Below are 14364 nucleotides of genomic sequence, written 5' to 3' on the forward strand. Positions count from 1 at the left end.
ACTCAAGGAACTGCAGGATTTTACACTTCAGCATCAGCTTCATTTTTCAACACCAGAGGAAATGGTGTCTCATGTAGTCACAGTTCATCTTTATATAGGATCAATGTGACCACTCACCGTGACCTCACACAGATATCTGCCGGATGAACACTTCCAGATGTTTGTGTTACATACACATACACACATAAAGCCCTAAAGGACAAAATAAGGAAATGTTTCTCTCTTCACCCGGAGTTTCTCCTCCAGCCTCCTCGTATTTATTCTGCAGAAAGTCAGAGTGAGCTGATGTGAGAACGCAGCAGGATATAATCAGGAGAATTCACCTGGAGCGAGTGGGAGGGGGTGGTGACGTTTATTCCCTGTGATCGCTGCACGACCATAGACTGTCTGCACGCCACCTCTACCATCTCCGTGCTCTAATGAACCTGCTGCATTATGTTTCCTGTTCTCCAGTATGTTCTTCTCCACTCTTTAGTTCACATTGAGATTCTGTTCAACTACACGTAGCATTGATAGAAAGACAAATATTCTCCTGAAATTCTCTAGAAACAGCGTGAGATAATACGATTTTTTTGTTATAAACACATCAAAAAACACACAGACGGTCGTTGTTCTGAAACATGACCACGAAGTGTTTTATTCTGAAAATAAACTGCATGTTTTAATGTTGTTTCTGTGTCTGACTTCCTGTTCCGCTCGGAAGACGCAGCGGAGCGTGTGGAAGCACACACACTGCTAATGCTAACGTGACGGAGTGAACACGTGGTGACTGGATTGAGACATCAGGTTGAGATAAACTCTCGGAGACAGGTTTCATGTTTTCACTCGTGTTTGATGATTTTACTTTTGAAATCAGTGATGAAACAAAAATAATGAAAGGTACAAATAAGACTTTACACAAACTGAGTCAGCTGGACTGTGGGAGGAGTCTTCTTTTTTATTAAACCTAACTCTACTTTTACCTTTATTAAGCTGCTCGATGGAACGTCACTCACAAAGACGCCTCATGTCTCAACAGAAGCGACGTGAACACTGAGAGCGTTCAACCATGATGGAGGACGTGGCGAGGAGGCAACGTCTCTAATGATACAGTCTCTATGGTAACCTCGACAACATCAGTTCAAGTCTATGAGCGGTTTGATCCAGACGCTCCGTCCTCATCGTCAGGAGGACAGGCGACGAAATCAGCCAACATGGACGCCATCGACTCCTCGTCCATCTGAGAGAGAGAGAGAGAGCGAGGGAGATGAAACATGTTTATGATAATGCTTTTAATTTGTTTGTAAGCCCCACCCCCTGAGAAGTCGTGATATAAAAAAATTCAGTTTGACTTTCATGAGACAAATGTCTGATCATAATAATGACTGAAGCCGTAGTGTCAAATGGGAGGAGCTCGAGAGCAGCATGGGTTTCCTTCACTCTCTCTGGCTCCTCCCACTTTACCAAATATGGCCATGTGCAGTTAAAAAAAACATTTAAAGGAACCTCCTCCCTATACCTTCATTTACCTTTTTCTTCTCTGAGCCTTGTCCCGCCTCTTCCTCCTTCTGCTCGCCCTCCCTCTTCCTCTTCACTCCCTTCCCCTCCTCTCCTTCACTCTCTCCTCCTCTTGCCTCCTCAGCTCCTTCTGTCTCTCCTCTCTCAGCCTCCGTCTCTTCTCCTCCTGGCAGTTTAGGATCTGTGGATGTTTCAGGATTGGCTGCTGCAGACTCTTGTTCTTGAAGCGCTGGTTGTAGCTCCTCCTGCAGGCTGGAGGTGGGATCTTCACTCCCCGTCACCTCCTCCTCCGCAGCTCCTGACTCCTGCTGACGAGAACAGACGCAACACTTCATAAAGAAACAAATTCAGATTCTGGAGATTCTGTTTTCATTTATTCACATCCCGATGTGTTTGGATTTACAGATTCTTCTTCTGCGTTTTTACTCGTGCGTCTCGACTTTTTTGACATGTAGCAACACTAAACTGTCGGACAAGCAGCAGAAACATCCTATAAAGAAAGATCTTACTAAATTCTAAAGAGTGAACGTTGTGAACGTTCAAAATATTTGTTTTTGGAACAAGGTTCGGTTTGAGCAGCTGTGATGCAGCGCAGGACGTCAGGAGAAAATCTCAAAGCAACGACAGTTTGGATTGAAGGTTTCTGAAGCATCCTGGAAGTCAGGGGAATCTAAATGCTGATTGGCGCTGGCAACACAACACCACACACACAACACAACTCAAACTGTAAGTCGTGTGATGCAACCACACAGTTTGAGTCAACATGACTCAAACTGTGTGGTTGCATCATCAGCCAATGACTTGTAACCTCGTGACCTAAAACCAGAACCTGCTGCAGGTTTGGGAGTTCTTATAAACATCTGTGAACACACAGCTGCTGTTTGACAACATCTGGTTAACTTACTTATCGTCTGTTTCTAAATCAGGGAACATTTCTTCTCCACCACAGCCGTCATTTATGAACTCTGAACTTTTAGGTCTTAGAGTTTAATGTGAATGTTTTCTGATTTCTTTGGCTGAGAAATAAAATAAGATCTCATTCTTAACATTTCACAGATACCAAAATGATCCATTAAACTTAACCCTCGAGGGTGAGAAACTTCTTACCTCTTGATTCTTATTGGCTGAGCTTTCTTCTGAGACAGCTGATGGCTCGATCTCATTGGCTGCTCCCTGCCACAGCCCCGCCTCTTCCTGCAGCCTTCCTCCTCCTCCTCCTTCCTCTGCTCTCCCTCCTGCTCCTTCTTCCTCCTCCTCAGGCTCCTCCCTCTCCTCCATGGCTCCTCCGGTTACACACAGGATCTGAGGCATGGTGGGGTCGTCCATCCTCTCGCTCTCGTCCTCCTCTGCCTCCGCCTCCCGCGCCTCCTCCAGGACGCCAATGCTCTCCACCTCCTGCACTTTCATCCTGTCCTCCCCGAACACCGATCTGTTGGTCTGGATCTCCTCGATGCCTCCTTCCTCCTCCCCCTCCACGCTGAACCCCGCCATCCCACCTTCATCCACCGCCGCACGCAGCACTTTCCCTTCCTCCGCCTTCTCCTCTGCTCCTTCCAGAGGAGGAATTTCTCCATCCTCCTCTTCCTCCTCTTCCTCCAGCTCCTCCCCCTCCTCTTCATCGTAATCCTCGTACTCATCTTCTTCGTAAAACTCCTCATCCTCCTCGTCCATCCCCTCTTCCTCCTCCTCGTCCAGCTCCTCGTCGTCCTCCATGTCCTCCTCTTCCTCCTCCTCCTCCTCATCCGTGCTGTTGATGTTAATGACGCCGGAGTCTTCATTGCTCGGGGGCGGGGCTTGGTGTGGGTGGAGGAGGCGTCCCTGTGCACTCAGCTGGTTCTGAAGCTGGTGCATCTGGAGCGGCAGAGGGAGGGGGCCGGGCTGACCAGACGGCTGCATCAGCATCTGCTGCAGCTGTCGCCCTGGCAACGACTCCTCCAGGACACCTGGGGGCGCTGTGAGCGAGCTGGAGTTGTGGGGGGGCACCAGGGAGACCACGGAGGTGCTGGATGGTGGGAAGGAGTTGATTGGGGTGGTGGAGGTTGTGAGGAGTGGGGAGGAGGTGGCGTGGTTGTTGGGGAGGGACACCCCGTCGATGGTGGATGTTGTTGCCGTGGTGACAGTGTCAGCCCCTGGTAGAGAGACTGTAGTGCCCCCTGGCGCAGCAGAGACTAGGCTGGGAGGGTTACCCATTCCCGGGTCCTCTTGCTGCGCCTCCATGTTGAGCATTCCGGGGGGGACGATGACCACGCTGTCATCAGAGTCACTCGCCAAAGAAATCTCAACATCCTCCGCTTCCTCGCGATCGTAGCGCACAAACACGGGTCGCTGGCCCTCGGGGGGGCCCAGCCCAGGGGGGTCCTGCTGATGGTGTGCGTGTGGGGTCAGGATCATGTCGGCGGGGGCCTGACCCGGCAGACCAGGGACCAGAGAGAGATGGTTCTCCAGAGAGCCCAGCAGGGAGGCGGGGGCTAGACCAAGTGAGTGACGGGAGGGGAAGGGGGTGCCAGGGGCGGGGCCTCCGAGGAGGGTGGGCAGAGTGAGTCCAGTTCCCTGTGCGGAGGAGAGGACCGGAGCGGAGGGGGTGGGCTTTAGGGTGAGGGGGGGTAGGGGGAGGGAGATGGGGGAAACACGGGGGTGAAGGAGGGCGTTGCATACGGTCAGAGCCTCGGTGCAGAACGAAGACACCTGAGGGGGAGAGAGAGAGAGAGAGAGAGAAAGAGAGAGAGAAAAAAAATTAAAGCAAACAATAAAAATCTGTTAATCTGACAGGAAGTGAAGAGTCCTCTCAGAATCACAACATGTTGAGCTGAAACAGGATCATTTCTAGTCCCGTTAGCAGACGGCCAGAGAGCTACAGAGGAGGAGACGCCAACAACAACCCCCCCGCCCCCGCCCCTCTCTTTTTTCTAGATTCCTACTAAAGCTTAAACTCGGGTTAAGTAACGTCACACCCGTACAGTTCTCCAACCTCAGCACATCACAAACCTCCAGCCGCTTGGAGCTGGAGTCAGCAGCTCTGAGTTTCATCCAGGTGTGATGGAGAACATGTGGAAGGTATATGAGCTCACGTTCACAGCGCTGGAGTAAAGCTGACGATTGTTACTTAAAGAGTTGAAACTGTAGAAGATGTTCAATCTCAGAAAGAAGCCCCACAGGTTATGATTAAAAAGTCTGCACGCTCTCCCTGCTGTGAAAGGTCACCTTGATGTTTCTGTCCGTGCGCCCGCTGCTGAGGATGGAGACGGCACAGGTGAGAGGAGGAGGCCAGCAGGGGGACGGGACCAGAACCAGAGCCAGCAGCAACCTGAGGACCCAAAACAGAGTCCGACATTAATCATTTCATCAGTCAAATAAAACTCTCTACAGTCAGTGAATAAAAAGATAACAAGCAGAGAGTTTCCTTCTGGACGGTCTTACACGGTCTAATAAATTAGAACGTGTAGCTTTAAAGGCTTTATATGTGATAAATATATATATATATATATATATATATATCATTTTAACTGTCATGATTCACTGACTGAAGGTAAGAATTAACCACGCAGTGTGAACGTAGTCCGTACCTGTACAGTTCCCTCCGGCTGAGCGCGCTGCTGTACTGCCCGCTGACGCCCCCTGCAGACTCACAGGAGGTACTGCAGCTGGACTGTTGCTGCTGCAGACGCACACACAGAGGGAGGACGACCTCGTGGAGACGCTGAGACAAAGAGGAGGAAACGTTAGTGCTTCAACGCTTACAGGACCGACCGCGGCCCTCTGTGTGTTCCCCCAGAGCAGCTGGTTCGTTCAGCTCAGACGAGATAGAACTGCTCTTACACTTCAGGTTTACAGATTTTAATTTGAAAACCTGACAGGTGTTGCCGCTTCCTGTTTGGGCGTGAAGCTCAAAGTTCAGATAACTTTCTTGGATCATTTGGATTTTTAAGCTTTTTGATACATTTATTATTTTGCTCTTTGAATAAGAAATGTAACACTGGGATACCTAAAGCTTTGTGTAGCCTAACATTTAACCCCAACAACAACAGTTATGATTAAAACATATGAGCAGTTATCGGTACGTCTGTATCTGAATCTGATCAGGTGAGGTCATCGCCGTGACGTGTACCTTGTGGATGTCGTCCTTCAGCAGCGTGCCGCTGGTCAGGAGGATTTGTCTCAGAGCTGTGAAGAGAAAGGAATGTTTGATGACTCGGATCATTAAACTCTTCAGAGACTGTAAGAGTGTGAGCAGCAGCTGACCTCTGAGCGCTGACAGACACGTGTCCTGATTGGCCAGCAGGTCTCCTTTCCTCTGCAGGGACGGACCCACAGAGTCCGCCATCACTAAAGTCTTAGTCCTCCGAGGGCCCGGCTTCCCTCCAGGAACCGCATCAGCTGACAGACCGGCCCGCAGCTGAGAGACACACACAAAGACACACACAGACACACAGTAATTATTAACAAGCCCTGAACACCTGTGAACTCATCTTGTTTCCTGAAGTTTAGAGAGAACATCTTTGAAAATAGTAAACTCTGTTCCTCACCTTGACAGATTCCGCCCCCGGTGTGATGTCACTGAGCAGCTGACCAAACAGCATCTCGGAGTGACCCGGGCTCCCCTGCAGGACGCCGGCAGAGGCTCCGCCCACCTGTAACCACAGCTCCAAGGTTCTGTAGACCGTGACCCGAACTGAGCTGAGGGAGGAAGAGGAGGAGACTAATCCTCAGATCCAGAGAGGAATGTGACAGGAACTTAAAAACTTGTTTTATTAAAATGACGTTTGGTGATGATGTCGGGAGAATCTTAACACTGCCTCAGCATTTAAACATCAACATGTCAAGACTTCATGCATGACTCAAGTCCTATTTTCTAGATCTCTGAACAGCTGAAAACCAGTCTGTATGCTGGGCTCTGATTGGCCGTCTCCTCAGTTACCTGAACGCTCGCTGCTGCCCCAGACTGCTCTCAGGTAAAGGTGTCCAGGCCGACAGAGTCTGAGAGAAGAGCCTCTGTAACACGGCAGAGTACTGAACCATACCACTGCGGACACTGAAAAACACACACAGTGTCAGCAACACACACACATACACAGGGTCAGCAACACACACAGTGTCTGCAACACACACACATACACAGGGTCAGCAACACACACACAGTGTCAGAAACACACACACACAGTGTCGGCAACACACACACACACACTGTCAGAAACACACACAGTGTCGGCAACACACACACACAGTGTCGGCAACACACACACACAGGGTCGGCAACACACACAGGGTCAGCAACACACACAGGGTCAGCAACACACAGAGGGTCAGCAAGACACACACACACACACACACACACACACACACACACACACACACACACACACACATACAGTGTCAGAAACACACACACACACACAGTGTCAGAAACACACACACACACCGTGTCAGAAACACACACACACACACACACAGTGTGTTTAACCTACAGGAACAACACACAGTCCTTTACTCACACTGTGATGAGAGCCAACAGGACCTCCAGAGTGTGTGTGTGAACGACGGGCAGGACCAGCAACCTCACACTGCCGTCACCTGTCAGATTCTGAGACACACACAAACACAAAATGTTTGCACGTGGAATAATAGTGTGGAGAATATTTAAACATCTGAAGTAAGAGCTCTTTTGATAACCCTAATTAAATATACTGCAGCAATCTATTCATCAGACGAGCTCATTTATGTATGTGTGTGTATGTTTGGCGTGTGCATGTGTGTGTGTGCGCGCATGTGTGTGTGGTGTGCATGTATGTGTGTTGTGCATGTGTGTGTGTGTGTGTGTGCATGTTTGGTGTGTGTGTGTTTGGCGAGCACATGTGTATGTGTAGTGTGTGTGCACTCACGATGCTCTTGGAGCTGACAGCGAGGGCTCGACACAGCAGGTTGAGGATTGGTCTGACAGGAAGACGTACGGCTGAGGACGGATCCACCCTGAAGGACAGACGCAGACGGATGAGCGTTTTCACTTTAAAGAAATAAAGTGTGTGTGTGTGTGTGTGTGTGTGTGTACCTGAGTGTGTGTTTGAGAGCCGTGCAGACAGCTGTGTATCTTTGCTGAAGCTGCAGCAGGAACAGAGGATCTGATTGGTCAAGAGGAGGAAAGGCCAGCTCCACCCCCGGACCCTCGTACTGCAGCGTCCCGTCTGTGACCATAAACACCATCATGCGTTAGAGCTCAATGTAAACACTTTGTCATGTTGAATATCTTCAGTCTGTACCAGCACCACATCCACACACCTGTCTCTGCTCCCTGGTAGAGCTGACCAAGCAGCCCATTGGCTGAGGCCAGCAGACAGTGAATCTGATTGGTCCAGCCCTCAGCTCTACCAGCACCCACCCCCCTGTCCAACAGACCTCCGAGGCACGGCAGCCGGCCGTAACACTGACACGCCATCTGACGGAGAGAGAGGGGCGAGTCACGCGTTAACACGGAGAGTTCATCTGACAATAAAACACTCGCCGATGAAAACCTCTGACGGAGAATGATGAGAAACATTTAAAGGAAGAGAACAGAGACGTCGTTAACCGAGAGAACAAACCTCGCATGTTTTCTTGTTGCTGTTGTCCATTTTGGAGAGGAAATACGCCCCCAGTTTGTCCTGAAACAGAAACATGTCATCAGAGAGCTGCAGTCAGAGAGAGAGAGGGGGTACATGGGTCACCACCTAACCGCTAGGCCATCTGCGCCCCTGATTTCTTATTTTTTCTTATCAAACATTGCAGACAGACTCCTGCACACAATCCATATTAGACAAACACAATGACCACATTAGGAAAAGAGGGAGGAGTCTATTCCAAACATGGTCAGTGTGTTTGTAAAGTCTAGGACACGCTAACACGACAACGACATTTTGTCGCTCCGTGGCTGTTAGTTTGCGTATGTTTTGAAAACAGCAGCGCCTCCGTTGTCGTGCTAACTGTAACCGTGCAGCTTCTCTGGAGACTTTCTGCACATGCTCAGTACGCTTCCAGCCAATAGCCATGAGCGAGTAGGTGGACTCCTGAGTTCTGTTTGTGAAAATGTCGACGGTCGATATTTCCTCTAAATGTTTTCTCTTTGTAGTTCAGGGTCACTCCTCATCGTCATGGTTACACCTCACCGTTCTGCAGAAGGACGAGGATGTGACCATGAGCGTGTTGCTTCATTACAAAGTCACATCGCCACCTCCTGGCTTGGCATGTGTACTGCAGAGTTTTTAGTCGTTCCGCGGAGCTGTGTTCAAGCTGGTTATGATCAAAACGTTGTCCTCTGTGTGTTTAACTTTAAACAAAGGATTGAGCTTTTAGAGGATCGTTGTCGTGTAGCTGTGGCCTCAGGGCTCTCTCTCTATTAGTTATTAAAATAATAATCTGACGAGCTTCTTTAATTCTATTGATCGTTAAAATGACAGACTGTTTAAAAACATGTGGTAACAAAAAGAATTGAGTGTCTGTGCGTGTGTGTGTGTGTCTCACCCTGAGGGATCCACAGGCACGAGGGTAAAAGGTCATACAGGCCGTCATCCCCTCCATGGCTGCCAGCTCACACTGAGAACAAAAACATGAGACTGAAATAACGGCTTCTTTAATCTGTCGACTGTTTTTATGAATCTTTGAATGAGAGATTCTCATTTTCTGTCATCTCGGCGTCACAAAGTAAAAATGTGTTTGATGTTAGAAATGAAGGCTGCAGCGAGCCCCTCAGGAGAGTCTGGTTCTTCTACAACCAGTTCTTGTGATTCTGAGGGTGCTGTTTGAGTAAAGTCTCGTCTGATTGGTTCTGGTCAGTAACCAGGTGTATAAAGAAGTCTGCTCCGGTCAGTCACGTTTTATCATGTTGTGGATGTTTGCCAATGATTTCTGTCAGTGCCGACCACGAGAACGAGGCCCAATGAACACCCGTCCCACGCTGCCCCGCCCCCTCACCTCCGTCTTCAGGCCCAGCAAAGACGTCAGGATGCCAAGGATGGAGTTAAGGCCCACCTCTCGGGCGAGTTCAGCCAGCTGAGACGAGTACTGCAGCAGGTCCTTCAGGATGTTCACGGCCAGCTGGATGGTCTGAACCGGAGCCTGAGACTGCACGGAGAGAGAGGGGGGAGAGAGAGAGTGAGACAGAGAGAGTGAGGGGGGGGGGGAGGGCTTTAGAGCTGTGAAATGTTTTTATAAACAAAGTGTGAATGTCAGTGCATGTCTCACCTGTATGACCTGCTGCAGCGAGCGCAGCCAGGACAGACAGTGCTGCTGGAACACATCACTGGAGCTGTCTTTAACCAGCATGGAGAGCAGACACAGACCCTCAAACCTGAGACCACACACACACACACACACAGTATCGTTAAGACCTCGGTGGTCACAGAAGACTTCTCAGGGTTCTACTAGGAACATTAGAGATGGGTATCGTAAGGATTCAAACACCGATCTGTGTTTACACAAACATGACTCCATACTCTGCAGGATTGGTGTTTATATTAAATTAACTATGTTGTTGTTTGTTTCCACGGTCACGAGCCACAGGTGAATATATAAATATAATCTCTTCATCAGACAAACACGCTGTGACATTATAATAATATGAAACTATAATAATATTAATAACTATAATACTGAATGCTAACAACACATACATCATCATAATCAACAGCCTTAGGTGAGCACAGGTATCACACAGTGACTGTCCACCTGTCTGACACTCACCTGGTCTTGCTCGAGCCCAGTTTGGCATTACTGAACCCCACGAGACCTCCCGCAGCGCTCGCGCCCTTCAAACACAAACACAAACACAAGTGCTCGTTACAGGTAAAGGTAAACGTGTTGGACACACTCTGTCTCCAGGTGTGAACAATGCAGCGTGTAGCGTTAGCCACGGCTACACACAAACACACGCTTTCGGCTAACTAGCCCTCGTGCTGAGGTGTGTTTACCTGCGCCGTGAAGACGCCATGTTCCCTGTAGCTGGACAGCAGCGCCGGTAGGTACTCCGGTCTCTGCTCCTTCAGCACCGACACCAAACCCTCCGTTAACCGCGGCGCGGACGGACCACGCAGCCAAGCCGACGAAGCCATCTTTGCCTGTTCGCCTGGCTCTGCACATGTGACGTCATGAACGCGCCTCGGGATGACGTAGATTTAGTGCGCTCTTTGTTTAGCCGTAGCCCGTACCGGATCTCTTCAGCCGTTCGCCTTCGGAGTCAGAATAAGCCAAGTTCAAATTTCTCGAGTTAAAGCGTGTCTATGGTTAAAGCAGAGGCAACACGCCGCCAGCAGGACTCCTCTCCCCTCCTTCTGATGGCGAACGAGCGGCTCAGAGCTCTGGAGGACGTGGAGAAGGAGATAGCGATGATCCTACAGTGTGCAGGTGAGGACCGTGAACGCATCACTGACTGACTTTTACCTGCGTTAAATGGCAGGTTGTATGTCTCTAATCCACACAGACATGTTATACAACTTAAGATAGACTGGCCCTGAGCTGGCAGTCTTTTTTTTTTTTTTTGCACATTAGTTTTTAAATGTGTGCTTTAAAAGTCCAGTTTGAACAGAGACCTGCAGGATTTCAGAGTACTCTGTCTCTGGCGGTATCAAACTGACTTTAATCAATAACCATGAATACGTTTGGGGGGAATAAAGTACATCTGTATATCTAATTTTACACCTTTTCAATGAATAACGAAAGAATGATCAGAAGAGTGTAGACAGGTGCTGATACAGGTAACCCTGATGTTGCCTTCAGGGACAGCATTCAGTCATTAAAGTTATCTTAGGTTTTCTTTATTATATTAAAGCACTTGCTCTGGTACACAAAGTTAAGGATTCATCAGATAATAAAGCATTGTACATTTTATATAACTCATTGATTCTTCCATATCTCACATACTGTGTTGAAGTGCCTGTAAAACATTCACCCATTCAATTTTCATTTTGCAAAAAAGAGCCATAAGAATCATCAGTAGAAGTCGGTGTAGAGATCCATCAAACCCGCTATTCATTCAGTTAAAGTTGTTGAAATTTCATGAATTAGTTGATTATAGTATTCTGCAAATTATGTTTAAAGCTAATCAGAAAACATTGCCAAAAAAACATTCAAAACAGATTTGAAAAAAGGGAAAGCCGTTATAATTTAAAATGAACAAAGATCTTTAATAAACTGAGATTCAGAACCAAATTGAGGGAACGTTGTTTTACTGTGAAAGGAATCGGTTTATGGAACAGTCTCAGAGAAACTAAAGAATCCAAATCAAACATGATATTTAAAAGAAAAAGCCAGTTTGTTGAATAAATATGTGGAAATATGTCAGTGAGATACTGTTTTGTTTCGTGATGCTGTAATAAAAATGTATTGTGATATCCTTTGTACGGTGCATAATGAATTGGTAAGGAGGACTTACAGGGGGGCTGCCAGTGGCTGTGTTCGCCTGCAGCCAATTTAATTAAATTTAAATTGTTTTTGAATGAAGTGTTCTGTTTTGTTTTAATTAATGTTTTGTAAAAGAGGGGCAGATATTATAAGATTAATCTTCTCTCTGCTCCTTTTCATTCAAAATTTGAGATTTTATGTTTGTTTGTTTTTCTTAACTTTATTGTTTCTTTGAATTGAATGAAATTTACAAATAAATAAATATAAATATTAAGATAATAATCCATACATCCATTGATGATGGTGATGATGTCATCGTTGTGTTCTTCAGGTAACATCATCCTGGAGCTCTCCAAAGATAAACACAACGCCAGCCTCGTGGACAGACAGGTGGCCCAGTTTCAGAGCTCCGTCAGCCGGGTGGAGAACGAGCTGAGCGGCCAGATCCGCTACCTCACACAGGTAACACTCTCACACACACGCGCAAATAATTAGTGCTGACGATAAGGAGAGAATCCTGCAGCACCTGAACTCAATCAGAGTGCATCGTGTTCCCATCTGAAGAATAAAGCAGTAAACCTCCGTCTCCTCTGCAGGTAGCCACGGGTCAGCCTCATGAAGGCTCCACCTACTCCGCCAGGAAGGACTGTCAGATGGCGCTGAACCGAGCCGAGTACGCCAAGGTCAAACTGGGAGAACTGGGCCGGACGTGCGAGCTCATGCTGGAGCAGCAGCAGCAACAGCAGCAGCAGCAGCAACAGCAGCAACAGCAGCAGCAGACGTGAAGGTGACAGACGGAACGCCGACAGACGGGACATGTCTCAGTGTACAGCCTGGACTTCTCTTTTTTACAGAAACTGGACCAAAGCCGGTCCTCTGAGGGCGATGTTTGACACGTCTGGGTGTGTTTTGTTGTTTGGTGGTTGTTGTGCACGCTGATCCATATTTAGACGCTTTAATGATCCAGCTAATAAAACTACAAAGATGTTTTATTCAGAAGGTTTCAGTTCAATCTGTAAACATGTGTACGACCCTCTAACAAAGATCCTCTACAGTCTGAACTCGTTCAGAGACGGAAACACTTTGATCAAAATGGAGCAGGAAAACTGACTCTCAGTGTTTCCTTTAGCTTCAGTTCTATCCCTACAACAGTTCAAATCCTGAATATTCTTTATTTACTGTCAGATAGCACAAAGACAACGAGAAATCTTTAAAGTTAAGAAATGTGAGCCAGATTGTTTTAAAGGTCAATAAGTAAGATGTGTAGAGAGTGAAATGATAAAGTGATCTTACTATATGATCAGACATTAAGGAAACATGTTGAAGTGCTGGCTTCTCTGACAACAATGCAGCACCCAGTATGTCCTCCTTCTAACTTTAGATTCTGCTCCTGAATGATCTGGATTTGTTTGGACCAGAGAAGGTAGGCGGTTTTAAGACACCCCCACACGGCCGTTTTGGACGCCCCTCGGTTTGCCAGATATGAGAACAGTTATCAGGTCAACAGGTGTTGCAGCGATGGAAGCGGTCAAGAGAAGTGGTTCAGATAGAAGTGATTGTACCCGACCTAAAAAGCCTCTGCATGTTTCTAATAAGCTCCACGAGCAGAAACGTGCTCAAACTAGGATCAATATTGGAGATGCTTTTGAAAAATGGAGAGAGGTTAGAACACAGAAAGGTTTACAGACTGATGCAGAGCTGGATAAACACTGAAGCTTCAGTGTCCACCACATGGTGACCTGTGTGAGCATGGACTCTAGAGAGGAGGGGGCGGGGGGAGACAGCTCTCTACAATGTTTAGAATTGTGACTGCAGTACTTATTTTAAACACTAGGTGTAAGAGTTACATACTGCTCCTTTAATGTCTGTTTTTTTTACAGACTTTCACAGTACACATCCGTTAGTTCACGAATCGTCTCATACGTTTGTTTCTGAGATCACTATAATCATATTTAACGTCTGCGATGATTTTCACTAACTTCGGCTTCGAGGCTGAAAAGTTCAGGAATCAGTGAAAGATGACATCAGCCTGCAGCTGAATTCATAAGTTTATTTTCACAAACAGAACGTGATTAAAAACATTGATATCAATGAAAGCTTTGATTATCACGACAGCAGCTCACACACATACACTAACACACGCACACACACTCACACTAACACACTCACACACACACTAACACACGCACACACACTAACACTAACACTCACACACACATACACACTCACACACACATACACACTAACACTCACACACACATACACACTCACACACACATACACACTAACACTCACACACACACACACACACACATACACACTAACACACACTAACACACACACACACACTAACACAAGCACACACACACTCACACAGCTTTAGGTTTTACTTTTTTTTCTTTACAAAGCCTAATTCAAATGAACATATGTAGCGCCCTCTGCTGGTTTGGAAATAGTATTGCAATATATATATATATATATTCAAGTGGATTTAAATTGGATTAG

The 14364-nt window shown here is 47.3% G+C and overlaps 2 protein-coding genes across 3 annotated transcripts; one reads left to right on the forward strand and one right to left on the reverse strand.

Moving 5' to 3' along the window:
- Positions 1-811: 811 nt before the first annotated feature.
- On the reverse strand, positions 812-10615 carry pelp1 (proline, glutamate and leucine rich protein 1). Of its 2 annotated transcripts, none has more exons than XM_061031529.1 (19): positions 10431-10615; positions 10204-10268; positions 9706-9811; positions 9436-9585; positions 8986-9057; positions 8070-8129; positions 7768-7924; positions 7541-7673; positions 7374-7461; positions 6987-7075; positions 6413-6526; positions 6021-6171; positions 5737-5890; positions 5603-5658; positions 5061-5194; positions 4699-4801; positions 2605-4182; positions 1509-1802; positions 812-1219 (listed from the first exon to the last, which is right to left on the reverse strand). In XM_061031529.1, exons 1-19 carry the CDS (start codon positions 10569-10571, stop codon positions 1127-1129), a joined length of 3738 nt encoding a protein of 1245 aa, XP_060887512.1. In that variant the 5' UTR covers positions 10572-10615; the 3' UTR covers positions 812-1126. The 2 variants fall into 2 exon arrangements, with proteins under 2 accessions (XP_060887512.1, XP_060887511.1); XM_061031528.1 differs by having other exon boundaries at positions 1509-1805.
- Positions 10616-10631: 16 nt separating this feature from the next.
- On the forward strand, positions 10632-12858 carry med11 (mediator complex subunit 11). The gene is made up of 3 exons (XM_061031539.1): positions 10632-10863; positions 12191-12321; positions 12456-12858. Exons 1-3 carry the CDS (start codon positions 10740-10742, stop codon positions 12642-12644), a joined length of 444 nt encoding a protein of 147 aa, XP_060887522.1. The 5' UTR covers positions 10632-10739; the 3' UTR covers positions 12645-12858.
- The last annotated feature ends 1506 nt before the right edge of the window (positions 12859-14364 follow it).

Source organism: Labrus mixtus, chromosome 23 (assembly GCF_963584025.1).
Source record: "Labrus mixtus chromosome 23, fLabMix1.1, whole genome shotgun sequence".
NCBI classification, from domain to species: Eukaryota; Metazoa; Chordata; class Actinopteri; order Labriformes; family Labridae; genus Labrus; species Labrus mixtus.